This window comes from Euprymna scolopes, chromosome 40 (assembly GCF_053919585.1).
Source record: "Euprymna scolopes isolate OS-2025 chromosome 40, ASM5391958v1, whole genome shotgun sequence".
NCBI classification, from domain to species: Eukaryota; Metazoa; Mollusca; class Cephalopoda; order Sepiida; family Sepiolidae; genus Euprymna; species Euprymna scolopes.
Window position 1 is genome coordinate 42,707,395 of NC_136521.1, and position 18,478 is coordinate 42,725,872.

The 18,478-nt window shown below is 35.1% G+C and overlaps 1 protein-coding gene across 11 annotated transcripts in view; it reads right to left on the minus strand.

Moving 5' to 3' along the window:
• LOC145265500 (ankyrin repeat and sterile alpha motif domain-containing protein 1B-like) overlaps window positions 1-18,478 on the minus strand; it is a 903,976-nt gene that overhangs the window by 694,986 nt on the left and 190,512 nt on the right. For all 11 annotated transcript variants that reach the window (XM_080121395.1, XM_080121397.1, XM_080121394.1 and 8 more), the window contains exons 3-4: window positions 11,823-11,979; window positions 8,221-8,295 (exon numbers count right to left, since the gene is read on the minus strand). In XM_080121395.1, the coding sequence (XP_079977521.1) occupies window positions 8,221-8,295; window positions 11,823-11,979 (232 nt within the window). The remainder of the gene's footprint in view (window positions 1-8,220; window positions 8,296-11,822; window positions 11,980-18,478) is intronic.

Below are 18,478 nucleotides of genomic sequence, written 5' to 3' on the forward strand. Positions count from 1 at the left end.
TCATGACACCTGTTGCCCTGCCTATCTCCCCACAATCTATTTATTTATTTTATTTATTTATTTATTTTAATTGCAGTTACTGAATGTGAGTGATAATTAGGTGATTCTTGCCCAAAACTTTGGGGGGGATTGATTAATTAAAGAAACAGAACACGGCCATCTCACAATTACATCCACCAACGAAAATATGGCTACTACTACTAATACCACTTCCTAGATCAGCGATATGTCTGGCTTACATATCAGGACTTCTAAATGACTCATATTTAGTGAGAATCAGGCAGACTCCTGGAAAATTTTTCATAAACGATGGTCCAACTACTCGTTATTGGCTAGATTGCAAACCATGAGAAATTCAGGTTGCTATACTTGAGAACTGCTAGGGCAATAACACCATGAAAATATACCAGGGCATGCAGTTTGACTGAGCGCACTGTACAGGACATACTACAAACAGGGAGTAGGAGAGGCTTTCGACAAGTTATATAATAACCTAAGAGTCCTGTCGAAGATGGTGCATCGCATTATCAAAAATGGTATTGGAGTGGACACAGAAAACGTGAGGGGGCATCACTGATATTTCAGCACCAGGAAACATTGTCATGCTTAGGAATCTGCAGAGAGTTCCAAACAATATAGGGAAATTTATTCTAAAGCTAGCAACAATGACAAAACCTCTCCAACCAAAAAAAGGCTGTTTCTGTGGACATAGTCAGATTCCCAACAAGCAGCTTTCAACACTGTAAAAGAAGCACTCACAAACTTACCCATCCTTACGTACTATGACCTCCCACAAAGAACTGACTCTTGAGAATGATGCATGTGAGTATGGGTTAGGAGCAGTGCTAACACAGGTTAACAACCCAGTGGCATTTGCAAAAAAAAAAAAAAAAAAAAGATCTCTGTCAGATGCTGAACAAAAATATGCACAAATTGAGAAAAAGATGTTGGCCTAGAAAAATTTCACCACTAAACCCACGGAAGAAAAGTGGTATTTTTGACCGACTACAAACCCCTCATCTCAATTAGCAAAAAGCGCCTATCAAAGGCATCAAAACGGCTATAGTACCTCCTGCTATGCCCCCCGCCCCAAACAATGCAACTACATATTCCAATAAAAGCTAGGAAAAGATATCTCATTGACAGATACATTGTCACGAGCACCAACAAGCGAGCCAGACTTGAAAGAAATAAGGTCAGTGAATAATCTGACACTGCAACCGATACGAGACCACCATAGTCTTGCAGAGATTCGCAACAAGACAGTTGAAGACTCCAACATGAGACCACTGGCAGAAGAATCGCTAAAGAGCGACCAGATGATGAGAAAAGCTTGCCCAATTTGATCAAACCGTTCTTCAATTACAGAGATAAACTCACTATACAAGATGGACTAATACTGCGATGAGAGAGAATAGTTATACAGCATGCTATGCAGATTGAGATGAAACAAAAAGCACATGCCGGCCACCTAGGTATAAATGAATGTCTGCGAAAAGCAAGGGGCCTCATATTTTGGCCAAGAATGTCTAAAGATATTATACAATACAGTGAAGCCTGTAGCACCTGTGCAACCTATGCAGACAGCCAGCCAGCAGAAACAAATCACAGCACTGGTGCTGGGAAGACACTGGCAACAAGTAGCAGTGAATCTCCTATCATAGGGGTTGCGAAGCTATCTGATCACAGTGGACAGACATAGCAATTTCCTTGAAATTCACAAACTGGACGCACCCGCATCAGGAGCAATGATTGAACGGATGGAGGCACATTTCGCATGCCATGGAATTCCAGCGGTACTGACCTCTGAAAATGGTCCTCAATTTTAGACATAAACGTTCAAAAATATTTGCAAGAAAATGGCTGTTCAAACACAAAACAATATCATCAGGCAACAACCAAGCAAATGGTACTACCAAAGAGGTAATGAATATTGTAAAACGTCTCTTCTGTATATGCAAAGCGTCGGGAGAAGATCCGTTCTTAAGGCTGTTGAACTGCCGAAAACGATGACTGAAAGCCTAAGCACAAGGTCACAGGTGCCAATTGACGACAAACACGTAACTGATGAAATTTGAAGAAAACAGAAAAGTAGGATCAGACACCATAAGACAGGGATAGAACTGAAGGGCTTCAACGTTAGTGACAATGTTTAAATCAAGTCATTCAAGTTGTGTCTATTGCTCTTTATAACCTAATTAATCAGTCTCTCTCTCCACATAACCTAATTAATCAGTCTCTCTCTCCACATAACCTAATTAATCAGTCTCTCTCTACACATAACCTAATTAATCAGTCTCTCTCTACACATAACCTAATTAATCAGTCTCTCTCTACACATAACCTAATTAATCAGTCTCTCTCTACACATAACCTAATTAATCAGTCTCTCTCTACACATAACCTAATTAATCAGTCTCTCTCTCTCTCCACATAACCTAATTAATCAGTCTCTCTCTCTCTCCACATAACCTAATTAATCAGTCTCTCTCTCTCTCCACATAACCTAATTAATCAGTCTCTCTCTCTCTCCACATAACCTAATTAATCAGTCTCTCTCTCTCTCCACATAACCTAATTAATCAGTCTCTCTCTCTCTCCACATAACCTAATTAATCAGTCTCTCTCTCTCTCCACATAACCTAATTAATCAGTCTCTCTCTCTCTCCACATAACCTAATTAATCAGTCTCTCTCTCTCTCCACATAACCTAATTAATCAGTCTCTCTCTCTCTCCACATAACCTAATTAATCAGTCTCTCTCTCTCTCCACATAACCTAATTAATCAGTCTCTCTCTCTCTCCACATAACCTAATTAATCAGTCTCTCTCTCTCTCCACATAACCTAATTAATCAGTCTCTCTCTCTCTCCACATAACCTAATTAATCAGTCTCTCTCTCTCTCCACATAACCTAATTAATCAGTCTCTCTCTCTCTCCACATAACCTAATTAATCAGTCTCTCTCTCTCTCCACATAACCTAATTAATCAGTCTCTCTCTCCACATAACCTAATTAATCAGTCTCTCTCTCCACATAACCTAATTAATCAGTCTCTCTCTACACATAACCTAATTAATCAGTCTCTCTCTACACATAACCTAATTAATCAGTCTCTCTCTACACATAACCTAATTAATCAGTCTCTCTCTACACATAACCTAATTAATCAGTCTCTCTCTACACATAACCTAATTAATCAGTCTCTCTCTACACATAACCTAATTAATCAGTCTCTCTCTACACATAACCTAATTAATCAGTCTCTCTCTACACATAACCTAATTAATCAGTCTCTCTCTACACATAACCTAATTAATCAGTCTCTCTCTACACATAACCTAATTAATCAGTCTCTCTCTCCACATAACCTAATTAATCAGTCTCTCTCTCCACATAACCTAATTAATCAGTCTCTCTCTCCACATAACCTAATTAATCAGTCTCTCTCTCCACATAACCTAATTAATCAGTCTCTCTCTCCACATAACCTAATTAATCAGTCTCTCTCTCCATATTACCTTATTCATCAGTCTCACTCCATATTACCTAATTAATCAGTCTTGCTTCGTATAACATTATTTATCGGTCTTTCTCCATAAAACTTGTTTTATCAGTCTCTCAATGTAACCTAATTTATCAGTTTCATTTTCTTCATACAACCTAATTAGTCTCTCTCCATATAACTGTATTTATAAGTCTTTCTCCATATAACCAATTTATCCGTTTGTCTATTTATAACCTAATTCATCAGCCTAACTTAATATAAATTATTTCATTAGTCTTTCTCCATATAACCTGGTTCCTCAGTCTCCTTATCTCTATACCCTAATTTATCAGTCTCTTTCTCCACACAACCTAATTCATCAATGTCTTTCTTCTATGCAACCTAGTGTATCGATTTATTTTACTATATAACCTAGTTTTTATACTCTGTACCCGATTTTACAGCGATTCTACATCTACATAATTTATTTCTATATTTCATTCATATCCTCTTTCATATAATCCTGTTTTCTTTCACTCCTGTAGTCTTCTCAGATTTTAGTCTCGTTTATTCCTGCCACCAATTTTTTTCTCATCCATTTGTCTGCATCAAAGACAAACAAATCCATTAAAAAAAATATCTCATCTAATTATGCAAATTAATTGATATCTCATCTTTTTAGAATGATAAAAGAACCGTTTTCAAATCGGTCAATATTTTCATTAATTACATAAAATGGTCAACACCATCCGATATTATTTAATTTCATTTTTCTTTCTTTTTTTTTTTTTTTTTTATGCGAAGATCGAACATGTTTTTTTTTTGTTTTCAATCAATCGCAAGATAAGAAAATTTGTTGTTTTCTTTTATGGCATTTTCAATTCTTTCCGGATTATGTATTAATGCTGAATTTAGACATTTTGAAAGTTCTTTATATCTTCAAATATTTATTCGTGGTGTTTGGTTTGGTTTGGTTGTTTTGTTTTACGGTATATCAACTATTTTCAAATTATTTAATGCTGAATTTAGTCATTTTGGAAGTTCTTTATATCTTCAAATATTTATTTGTGGTGTTTGGTTTGGTTTGGTTTGGTTGTTTTGTTTTACGGTATATCAACTATTTTCAAATTATTTAATGCTGAATTTAGTCATTTTGGAAAAGTTCTTCATATTTTCAAACAAGTGAAGCATGCATGGTCTCCTGTGAGTGCACAGTGAACGAGACATGAAAAAATGAAAAAAGTTCAGCATTTGCTCCCTACCCTCATTTGTTACAGAGAGAGAGAGAGAGAGAGAGAGAGAGAGAGAGAGAGAGAGAGAGAGGTGAGCAAACGTGGAGGTAGACACGTTTACCAGAACCGAAGGTCAGCTGACCAGATTACGTATGAGTGACGTGGTTAGGTTGGCTACATCTGTGAGATTTGATTTGGGCTTTGAAGAAGACGGACGGTTTTCTGTTGTCTCCCCCCTTCACTGGGGAGGGGGGGAGACGAACGCTGACGTGTGTGAAGAAGAACCCACACAAGCCGATTTCACTTCCACCTTCTGCAGGACCTCTGGGGAAAGTGAAATAAAAACTATAAAACCCATTCATCGTCTTGGAGTGATAAATCTTTGTCAAACAGGTATCAAGTCTCCCTCCAGGATGAGAAATTTCCAGATGGTCCAACATCGAAGAAGCAGAGGTAGGTTCAGAAATTACATGTCACACACACGATTCCCTTTATGATAATCAAACACCCAACCATTTATATTAGAGACAATCATACGCACACGGAATCCTTTTTATGTTATACACCAAACGTAAAAAGTGCCCCTCAATGATTTAAATGGTGCATCTCAGTGATAACCGCATGAAGAACCCTATGTAACACATTTAGCCCCAAAAGTCCGCAGGGGATGTCAAATCTTGGTGAATGAAAAACCACTATATAGTCAGACATATTAAGATTTTGTTGAGAAATGTGAAAAGAAAATCACAAAAAGGTGCGTTTTTAGCACTAAAAGTTCCTGGGGACGTGAACCAGAATTTTGTCAGGGTCACCCATACCGGATTTATATTAAGAACAATGGGCTCCACATTTTGGCCAGGTTTCAGGAAAATCTAATGAATGGATCAAAAGTTATGACACAAAACGTGTCATTTTTGGCCATTTTGGGGCATTTTTGACCTCTTTTGAGCTACTTGGGGACGTAACAGGAATTTTCGCAAATTTTTTTTTTTTTTTACTGTGCACATCTATCTTATGAAAATACAATTTGTGGCAAAATTTAAGGAAAAACTAATAGACGCTTTTCTTATTTGTCTTCACTTGGATCTTCCTACCACTCAATTGTATCAGTTAAGATAAAAATGAAATGTAATAAGTTCTCAGATGTACTTCTCCATCGTAAAGTATATTGATACTCTTAAATATTAAAAGATTTATACAGAATTATAATTTTATCGGAATCAGGAAAAATACTGGAATCCTCCCATCATTAATATGTTTATAAATTTCTATATACAGGATTTCCTCTTAAACTAATTAACTGATCATTATTAATTTCTGAACAAAGTTGCAAAGTATAAAAGTTGGGCTATATTTAGTTTCATGCAAATGAGGCCAAGAGTAGACCCTTTGTGAAAATTCAACAACAAAAAAAAAAATTTCACAGAAAATTAGGAAATTCTTTTGTGAAATTTTAATAATAAATATGAGACATAAATTAACAAATACTCCTCAAATTAAACTTTCTTTGGGGTATTTTACAAGGTTTTTAGGAACCATAATATGAATCAAACCTCACATTTGAAAATTGAAACACTGCATTAAATTTGATCCACAGTCGTTAAACACTAATGGAGCAAGACTCCCTAAATTTCAAGTAATTCTTATGGCTTCTTAAGCTTAAGCCTTAAAGTTTTAGACATTTTCTAGAATGGAAATCACGTAATGGATTTTGATCCAAATTAGAATAAGGATTCTAGATATTAGGCTTACTGGCATTATATGTTGTAAAGATACATTTTTTTTTTTTTTTTTTTTTTTTTACACAGGCATCACCACATTATCAAGGCCCAGAGGCCACTCAAGGATAAGAGTTAAAAAGTGTACAGTAGAAATTGGTCAATATAGTAATCATTAGTAATGAAAATTTGGAAAATTTAATAACTTATATGGAACAGCTCATCAAGAACTTATTTACGTTAGACTTGAACACAACCATATTGTAGTCAGCTGGAAAGCAGGAAAACGGAAGACAATTCCACAGGCGTGCAGTTCTAAGAAAGAAGCTTTGTTCATGGAATCTACGTTTAGTTTAGGCACAGATAAAGAGTGGGGGAAATTATTGATAGTGTTTACAGCTAGACGAGTGTTTCTTGTGAAAGTTTGGCGAGGGGGGACCATAGATTGAAGCTCAGTTGAACACTTTCCATGAAAATAACGATACATCAGAGACAAACTCGCAACATCTCTTCTGTGAGATAGAGGTTGCAAGGAGGAGAAAAGAAAAAGTAAAGAGACATGAAATGGTGGAAAACAGTTCTGTTCAAAGAATTTATTTTACCCTTCATCTATATCATTATAAAACTCTGTGGACAGTCCGACCGTACTTTCCTGCTTGCTTGAATCTTGTCTTCAACAATCGGCCGATTCCAACTTTTAAAAAAGGGATGAGTTTATATATATTATGTATAATATTTAATGAAATATGCTTAAAAGGAAGGAATGCTGCATGCATATATATATATATATAGTCATCCACATACAGTACTGTTTTGCTGTATCACAGCTCATCAGTGCGGCTAGACCAGCACCCATCCTGAGCCAGGGATTGAACTTACAACCATCTGGTTGATAATCAGCAATTCTAACCTCTGGCCAGTGGGATCGCTGCCTGCAAACAACCTCATTAAATGTCCATTTAAATAAACACTCGCCTACCACTTTTACAGTGCTCGAGCAGCTTGTTTATTTACAAACAAACAAACAGTGAGCCTCACATTAACACCGATTGATATATAATATTATAATATAAATATAATATATATATATATGCGTATAGGCATGGCTTACAGGCTAAGGAATGAGGGTGGAAAGTTGTATGTGTTGGTTTTGATTCTAGCTGATGGCACCAAAGTCATATATATATATATATATATATATATATATATATATTAGTTGATCTCACTACTATATATTAGGTTCAATATAATAATCAATACAAAATTGTCTCTATAATAATAATAATAATAATAAATATGTAATTTGCATGGATAGAAATATCATATTTAAGCATATCTTATGACTGGGCAATAATTACACATGCTGTTTCAGAAAGAATCAATTTCAAGCAAAAAAAACTTTATTATTTTAACTAGCAGGATCCGTGTCCTGCCGTTTTCCAGGATGAAATATAAAAGAATGATTTAAGTATAAAAAATACCCTAGAAACGAGCACTCTGACTTGTAAAAAAATAGCTGGAAAACCCTATCAGCATTCCCTGGTAAGGGCGCCTCAGGCAATTAACAATAACCTAACCTCTTGTTAAAGGGTGAAAAGGCAAAACCTAAGAAGGTGGACCTATTAGAACTACACAGGATTATATCTCAGCCAACAGAAAACAAGTAACCTCTGCAATGACCTAGGCTCTGGTGGCTTTGGGGGTTAGAAAAATTAACCGGCAGCTGTAACTCGTCCTTGTCTTGATGGTAATTAAGAAAAAGTTAAAATGTCACTAACTTACCTCAAGTAAAACAGCCACCGCAGCGCAATGGCCATATTGAGATGCTGAATGTAAAGGAGTGTCTCCATCACTATTCTGAAAAATCAATTAAAATAAAATCAATTAAAATAAAGTCAATTAAAACAAAGTCAATTAAAACAAAGTCAATTAAAACAAAGTCAATTAAACTAAAGTCAAATAAACTAAAGTCAAATAAACTAAAGTCAAATAAACTAAAGTCACTTATAATAAAGTCAATAAAATAAAGTCAATTAAAATAAAATCAATAAAATAAAATCAATTAAAATAAAATCAATAAAATAAAATCATTAAAATAAAATCAATTAAAATAAAGCCATTTAAAAAGAACCAATTAAAATAAAGTCAATAAAATAAAATAAAAATCAATTAAAATCAGTTAACAATAGTTAAAGAAAAGAAAAAGTCACACTTTTGACAATACCTTTGATTCTAAACGCAGAGAGTTATTACTTGGTTAATATTGTAGTCAATAAAGTCCTACATTTTATATGATCTTGACTACATTATCCTTGCTCCCTCTAAAAATTAAAAAAAACAAAAAACAGGAGGTAATGCTTGGGAGGAGGATACTATTTAAAATAAAAGTAGAGAATTGCCTCAGAAATGAAGTGGTATACTTTCTTTGCTAGCTAATTTAATGCAAAAATGTGTTTGCTCACAGATGGTCATCAAATAGTAGGCTTTCCTCTAACAACACCGTTTCCAATATCCATATTACTCAATGATTTTAGCCGTTTGAGTGCTAAACAACTTCTGTCGACTTCTATTTCGCTTATCTCTTATGGATATAAAAGTATGCCGGCCACACACGGTCAATGCATATAAGTACTCTCATTTCAACATGTACTTATTCTTTCCCATATCGAGGTTCTGCACTCTAGGCATATGTTCCCTTTCTCTTTACTTAAAACTAAACACAACTTCTATGAGTAAAGTTTCTTCTTTTTTTTTTTTTTTTTTTTTTTTACAAAGGAGTCACGACTTATCAAGGCCTGGAGACCACTCAAGGATAAGTGTTAATGAGAGTACAGTAGTCAATGGGAAAATGTCGTCGTAATCATTAGTAGTGGGAATTGGGTAAATTGGATTACTTAAGGGAATAACTGTCCGGCTGTGAAACACAATATCACAGTGCTGCTTCCTAGCAGACTACAATATGGTCGATTTCAAGTCCAATATAGTCAAATTCTTGTTGAACCACCTTTTTTAAATAAAATTCTGAGAAACTTCCACCATAGCTATCAACCATCATAGTGTTGTCTCATCGTCCACCTAATCCTCAAATGGCCTTTGGGCCTTGATAAGTGGTGACACGTTAGCAGAACAAAATCTTTTCCTATGGTAACATTATATTCATTATAACAATCTGATTGCCACTGGATATTTATCACATAGCAGACTTTCCCGAAAACATGATTGAATTTAAAAACGCATCTGCCATTCGATCTAAATTAGGTAAACTTTTTCTGACATCACCATCTTCTGGGAAATAATGTGTTTTCCACTGGACCTTAATTACATAGTGTACTTTTCTCCAACAAGACTGCTTAAAATATTGATAATTATCATTTAATAATCAGTGTGGAACGATAAAATTGTCGCCCTATAAAAGACGACATAATTCAATTTCCGTTTGATGAAAACTAGTGTTACTTTTTTTGTTGCAGACCGTCTACTAGTCGGTCAGTTGTGTACAAATCCCAGAAGCGATAGAAGACTTTTATCATGTTTAAAAGTGACACAATGTTCAACAAGCAAGAGCAAAGATGTGCTGCTGTACAAATCATGCTCTTTATCGATCCAAGTTATCATAACAGGACCATAGCCAGTACCCTCAAAATGCAAATCCAGATGGTTCAATGCTTGAGGGCACAGCTCAACGCATCAGATGACTGTTTGGACGTGGTGGAGCGGAAGCCCAAGGCCGACGACACTGCCTGGAAGACCTGAACTAAATAGTTCATCTGAAAAGTCCAAGCAATCATTGATGAAACTTCCCAGCGGCCCATTCGGCAGATTGCCAGAGATTTAGGCATCTCACACACAACTGTGAATGCATCTGTGAAAGAGGACTTGAAGTGCCAGATAAGCCAGATCTTGACTGAGAAGATAAAAGAACCTCAAGCTAATCAAGTCTGTCAGGTTGCTCAACAAACTGAAGCATCCCAAGAAGCCAAACATACTCTGGTTCTTTTCAGATGAAAAGAACATCTGCTAGGACCAGCTGCACAGCAGCCAGAATCATCACTGGATAGCCATGAATAACAGGGACGCACTCAGGGTGACAAAAACAAAGTTTCTGGCCACGGTTATTGTCTTTGATGTGGTTTCAAGTGAGGGTCACATCATGCCACCTCACATTTTTTTAGTCGGATTGAGACTCAACAGCAAAGTGTACCTGGGTGTATTGAAGAATGTGGTGATTTCCTGGTGCCATCAGGTGGCCACTGGCAGCAGGACTCTGCGCCGGCCCACAAGTCCAAAGAGAACCAGGCTTGGCTTCAGGAGTGCTATGACTGTGTACCCTTCTCTCTCTGGCAACTCTCCTCCTGCCCCGACCTAAACCCGCTGGATTACTTTGTTTGGTCATATGTTGAGAACATCACCAACATGACATTCCACAACATTAAGCCAGCTTGATCACCACCACCTGCCGAGTATTCCCCGATCTCCGCCGGCACTTGTAGAAAAAGCATGCTCATAGTTCTGGACCCGTATCAAGGTGGTGACTGAAGCTGAAGGTGGCTACATTGAATAGATGTCAGCTCTACTACATAATCAAGTTACCTGAATTGATTTTTTTTTCAATAAAAGTTTTAAAATAAAGCTGTAGTGTTGTTTTCTCTATGGCGACAGTTTTATCATTCCACCTTGTAATGTGAATATCTGTTCTGCCAAGTTTCATTGAGCCGATGTATTATAGATAGAACAGCATAAGGTTAATAGATATGCATACCCTCATTCCAGCAGGTGCTTGTTTTTTCTTACATCTAAGTTCCACATGTTTGGCAAAGACGAGCTCTTTTATGGGAGCAATAAGTTCAAATCAAACTAGCCGAATCCACTGTGAAAAATTTCCCCCACTCTTTATCTATGCCTAAATCAAAACGTGGATTCCATGAACAAAGCTTCTTTCTTAGAACTGCACGCCTGTGGAACTCTGTTCCGTATGCCTGCTTCCCACCTGACTACAACTTGGATGTCTTCAAGTCCAACGTTAACAAATTCCTAATGAACTGCCCCCTTAAGTAAACACTCCATAAAATCTCCACACTAACGTAATGTACTTGCAATAACCCTTATCCCTGAGTGGCTTCCGGGCCTTGATAAGTAGTGACCACTGTGTAAAAAAAAAAAAAAAATATTTCCATCACTTGATCCAGATTCTGTTTCATTATTTCTGCAATATGCAAACCATCAAACAATTCCAATCAGGTTATTAATTGCATTCTTCTACTAACAAGGAGTTCAGTTCTGTAAAATAGGTCAGGATAAATTAAGAAAAAGTTAAGTATAATATGTTTATCCTAGAAAAAGAATCAGGAATATATATTTCTTTTTTTTTTTTTTTTTTTACTTACTTGTGTGTTGACAAGAGCTGCAGCCGGGCCTTTGGTAAGTAGGGCTCGGCAGATATCAGAGAAACCATTCCAAGCTGCAAGATGTAAAGAGGTACAGCCGCGGGAATCTGTGGCATTCGGGTTAGCTTCATTATTAAGAAGTAATTCTACAGCAGCCCTGAAAAATATAAACAAAAGAAAATTGGTTTTCGGAATTTTTGAGATGAGGTTCATTGTTCGTATTATTTGGATTCTTTAGACTACTGTTCTTATCTTGAACGATATTTTCACAACAATATAGTGTGTGTGTTTTTTTTTTTGTATCTACTGTCGATCCAGTAGATATCTACCTGCTGATGCAATTCTCTACCTATATAAAATCCAGGTATATCCAAGAATGGAGTATTGCTGTCACATCTGGGGAGGAGCTTCTACGAAGATCTTATCCTGCCTTGACAGAGTTCAGAATAGACTTTGTAGCCTAGTGAGGGGATGCCCTTTTCTCTTTCCTGCAACCTCTTTCTCACAGAAGAGACGTTGCGAGCCTGTTTCTGTTTTATCATTATTTTCGTCTGAGCTCCAATCTTTGATTCCACACCCTCGCCAAATATTCACGAGAAACACTTGTTTGGCTGTAAACACTATCAATAATTTCCTCCACTCTTTATCTACGCCTAAACCTAAACGTAGATTCCATGAAAAAAGCTTCTTTCTTAGAACTGCACACCTGTGGAACTCTCTTCCGTTTACCTGCTTTCCAGCTGACTACAATATGGTCGTCTTCAAGTCCAATGTAAACAAGTTCTTGATGAGCAGTTCCCCCATAAGTAATCCAATTTACCAAATTTACACTTCTAACGATTACTATATTGTCCTTTTGACCACTGCACACTCTTTAACACCTATCCTCGAGTGGCCTATGGGCCTTGATAAGTAGTGATTCCTTTGTTAAAAAAAAAAAAAAAAACCTATTCTGATAAAAAAAAATTCAAAAAATATCTTCATAACATATTTTATTAAAAATACGTAAAACCATTCCGAAATAAATAAATAAACATTCCAAGTAAAAATTAGTTTTTTTTTTATTATTATTATTTACTTTTTTTATACTAGCAGCTCAGACCAGCTTTGCTCGGGCCCTACGCACTGTTCATAACTGTTCATAACTTGCCCTACGTGTGAATTTGTCTGAGTAATTTTGTAGAGACTGCAGAGGTCAATTTTTTAAAAACTTATTTTGGTCTCAAATCAACATACAAAGTTGTACTCATCTCCAAGTTACCTACATCTAAAATTTCAAGTTCTTAGAGCCAAAATTAGCAGAGGAATTTGGTAGAATTTACAAAGGTCAATTCTTTCAACTTTGACTCTTTGGCAGCCAAATTTTTGCCCCAAAACTGATTAAAATGCTTACTGCATGTCTGAATACCCGTTATGTATAAATTTCAAATGTTTAGACCCAAAATTGCTGGTGTAGTTTGCTAGAGTCCACAAAGGTTAAATCTTTTGAACTTTGACCTCCTGACAGCTCAAATATTTGGTGCATACTAATTAAAAAGCTTGCCCGGGTTTGTATTACTGTACACATAGATTCGAAAAAGTTGTCAAAAAACAAATATAGAACAAATAAATGTTATCAAAGGCAAGATAAGTTACTTTTCTACCTAACTGGATATAATTCACGTGTTTTTATTCAGTGTAACATGTTTATTCAGCTCGAAAAACATGCAATGTTTACCGATGTATTGGAAAATTCAAAATGGCAGCCGACTGTCTCTCGGAGAGGGTACGTTTGGGAAAAGGTATTATAAATAATAAACTAGACAAAATACTGTTAAAAAACAACCGAATACATGTCAACTTATGTCACGGTAACATATATTGAGCGAATTTCTAACAGTATTTTGTCTAGTTTATTATTTATAATACCTTTTCCCAAACGTACCCTCTCCGAGAGACAGTCGGCTGCCATTTTGAATTTTCCAATACATCGGTAAACATTGCATGTTTTTCGAGCTGAATAAACATGTTACACTGAATAAAAACACAAAAAATATATCCAGTTAGGTAGAAAAGTAACTTATCTTGCCTTTGATAACATTTATTTGTTCTATATTTGTTTTTTGACAACTTTTTCGAATCTATGTGTACAGTAATACAAACCCGCTTGCCCTATCTCTGAATACCCTTTATGTAAAATTTCAAATGTTTAGACGAGAAATTGGCTGAGAAATTTTGTAGAGACTGTAGAGGTAAATTTTTTTTAACTTTGACCCCAATTTTGACCCCTTAACATTTAGTTTTTTGGGCTCAAATCAAATTAAAAAGTTTAATCCATGTTCAAGTAACCTACATCTAAAATTTCAAGGGTTTTAAGCCAAAATTGGCGGAGGAGTTTGGTATGGATTTCAAAGGTCAAATCGTTGACTTTGAACTCTTGACAGCCAAATTTCCGTCTGAAAACCAATTAAAAAGATTTCCCAAACCTCTATACTCAATCTCGAGTTTCAAGACCGAAAATTGACTGAGTTATTTGGTAAGGAAATGTACACAGACACACACAGACATTTTCACTTTTATAGATATACTAGCATTTCAGCCCAGCGTTGCCTAGATGTTTGGAGGTGTGTGTTGAGCAAAGAAAAAACAAACAAAAAAAAGTGATTATAGGAAGGCAGGCTCGAACCCGTACAGCGAAGGAGGAAAAGAACGGGAAAAAAACATGACATCTTTGCTGTTACGACCACCACCAAACCGGAAGTGATATAGGTTTAAATTAAGGCTAGACAATCGAAAAGAGGAGATGACTTTCGAAAATATCGGTAAGAAAAGCGACCCCTCCCTGTAGAAAAATGCCCAGTTGAGGGTGAAGAAATTAATGATTTTAGTCAATTTTTGATATTTGTCATCTGAAGAGTCGAGCTTCAAAACAATACTGATCTTGTGAAAATCCGTCGCCTCTATCGAAAGTTTTAGGCAGACATGCAAACATACATACATACATACATTTATACATTGGTAGCTCAAATTTTTTACCCAAACCGATTAAAAAGCTTGCCCTATCTCTGAATACCCTTTATGTAAATTTTCAAATGTTTAGACCAGAAATTATCTGAGTAATTTGGTAGAGACCGCAGAGATCAATTTTTTTTTTTTTTTTTTTTTTTTTTTAACTTTGAGCCCTAACATTTATTTTTCTGGGCTCAAATCAAGTTATTAAGTTAGATCCATATCGAAGAAACCTATATCTAAAATTTCAAGTGTTTAGACCGAAAATTTTCGGAGGAGTTTAGTAGAGTTCTCAAAGGTCAAATCATTGAAATTTGACCCCTTAATAGCCAAATTTCTAGCCTAAAATCAATCACAAAGTACCCTGTATATCAAATTTCGAGTATGTAGACTAAACATTGACAGAGTTATTGCGTAGAGAAATGTACACAGACACACAGACACGTTCACTTTTATAGATAGATAGATAGATAGATAGATAGATAGATAGATATATGTAGAGTTTTAAAATTAAACTAGAATTAAGTAAATATTATTTAAAGGGGGCTTTTCCTCTGTGTACACCGGCAAGACTTCTGCTAAAAGGAAAGCGGAAGTAAAATAGAAACGGGTTTATTTTACACAATCATACAGAAAAAGAAGATGAAACAGAAAAAGGAGAGCAAAAAGAAAAGGAAAAAAAACCGACAGAAAAGAGAGAACAAAAAAACAAAGCTGTCACATTTGATGCGTAACTAATAAATAAATCAATAAATAAAATGTAAGGCAAAAAGTCTTAGCTGTTTAACGGCTTTTCACCGACGAATAAAAGTCGGTTGTTGATCTTTTAACGATTTAGGTTGGTTGAAATTAGTCGGCCACGATTTAATGATAGCCTATCAATCACAAAATGCCCCAAACAAAACGAACCAATCATTCGGGGGTTTCGTGGATCAGTTCATCGTCAGATATCTCGTAGTCAGCAGCATATTGTTTAATAACGTAATAATAATGAATCAACGACGGGACTTTCTGACTTGCATTTGTAAACCAAAAACTTGTTTTATTAACTAGTTAAATTACTCATCTTTACTTGGTCCCTCAACCGTTGTTGAATTTTATGGCTAAGATTAGCACCATGAACATATATAGCCTCCTCTCCCAATAATGTATACACATTTTTAGTCGTTACAATCCGTTTAATTTAATGAGTTCGATTAAGCTACACATTTAAATATATTAACAGTAAAACTTAAAATATTTAATATAATAAAGATATAAGTTATAATGTTTAATATATATATTAAATATTATTTTACATGCATAAAATTATAACTATGGACACGCGTGTTTCTGACTTTTTAGCCTTCGTCAGCACAGGTCAGGATCGAATTCATGATATATATATATATATATATGATGTCTACACAATCTGGCTACATAATCTACAGGATGTCCACAAAATCTGGCTACATAATCTACAGGATGCCCACAAAATCTGGCTACATAATCTACAGGATGCCCACAAAATCTGGCTACATAATCTACAGGATGTCCACAATATCTGGCTACATAATCTACAGGATGTCCACAATATCTGGCTACATAATCTACAGGATGCCCACAAAATCTGGCTACATAATCTACAGGATGTCCACAATATCTGGCTACATAATCTACAGGATGTCCACAATATCTGGCTACATAATCTACAGGATGTCCACAATATCTGGCTACATAATCTACAGGATGTCCACAATATCTGGCTACATAATCTACAGGATGCCCACAAAATCTGGCTACATAATCTACAGGATGCCCACAAAATCTGGCTACATAATCTACAGGATGCCCACAAAATCTGGCTACATAATCTACAGGATGTCCACAAAATCTGGCTACATAATCTACAGGATGTCCACAAAATCTGGCTACATAATCTACAGGATGTCCACAATATCTGGCTACATAATCTACAGGATGTCCACAAAATCTGGCTACATAATCTACAGGATGTCCACAAAATCTGGCTACATAATCTACAGGATGTCCACAAATCTGGCTACATAATCTACAGGATGTCCACAATATCTGGCTACATAATCTACAGGATGTCCACAAAATCTGGCTACATAATCTACAGGATGTCCACAAAGACTGGCTATATAATATATCCAGGCTCTGTGGACACCCTGGATATATGACTGAACTTTGGTAAAAGTAACATCGCCTGATGATATCTTTAGTTAGTTATAACCAATTGACTGAAACATACTCTTGAATGTGTATGGATACTTAAATGTTTATGTAAAAATAAATTAAAAGGATGTATATATATATATATATATATTTCATTGAAAAATTTGGCAGAGGTCAGAAAAACATAGGTACCGTCGGTTTCACATACAATATAAACTGGTTTGTGTCTGATTTGAAACAGACAATGCATATGTTTCTCAGACCTTCTGTAAAATTTTAAATTGCTCTATATATACAATTTCCTTCTTTATAATTGAATACTTTGCTGGAGTTCTTTCCCACAAATGCCACACACACACACATATATATATATACGAGCAAACAGTTAATAAAACATGTTAAAAAACACTTTGAAATGAGTTAAAAACATATTCAAAGTGTTTTTTTTTTAACATGTTTTATTAACTGTTTGCTCGTATCATAAGCTCTATTTCCTATTTGGTTTTATCGAGCTTTTACACCTGGCTAAGATAACTTTATAAATATTAAGTCTTTAATATTTATACTATACTTTAATTTTACCATCTTGGATCATTTTGGTAAATTTAATTGTAATTTTTATTTTATATAGATAGATAGATAGATATATCTGATTATATATATATATATATATATATATATATATATATATATATATATAGAGAGAGAGAGAGAGAGAGAGAGAGAGAGAGAGATATCTCATATATATATATATATATATATATATATAAGATATCTCTCTCTCTCTCTCTCTCTCTCTATATATATATATATACTAGCAGGCTGCCCTGCGTTGCCCAATCATGAAATACGCATAAATATTTTATTTTAATTAACACAGACGTCTTATTTATTATAAACAGAAATACCATAGGTATTAAATGTAACGTTTAATTTTCTTTAAAAAAAAAAAAAAACGACAAACTGAAACATGTGCATGCAAGTATTATCTTTTTTTGTAAACAGTTCACTTCTTGTAAGTAAAAAATATACTCGAGCTGAGATTGAAATCAAAATCTAAAGACAGTCAATCAAGTACGATAACCATTACACCAGCTTGACATGACTTTTAATTGGTGTTTTCAAACCAACTCATATTTAACATAAGGATGCCGTCATATTTCATGGTCGCGTATGTCCAGTCGTGAAACAGTTGAAAACAGATAAAAATCTGGTGGCCTCCCATATACCAATTTTTCAATTTTGACCCCTGAGCCGCCCTTTTTTTTCTAGATGAAAATGGATTAAAACGTGTTCCACATGTCTGAATATACTATATACCAAATTTCAAGTTTGTAGATAAAATATTCGTTGAGTATATAGGTTAAGAAGTGTCTTCACACACGCACATTCTCACTTTTATAAATATGTACATATATATTTTTAACAGTTATTTTTAGATCTACAAACACAAGTGTTTCATGCTTATGCAATCATCAGTGTAGGAAGTG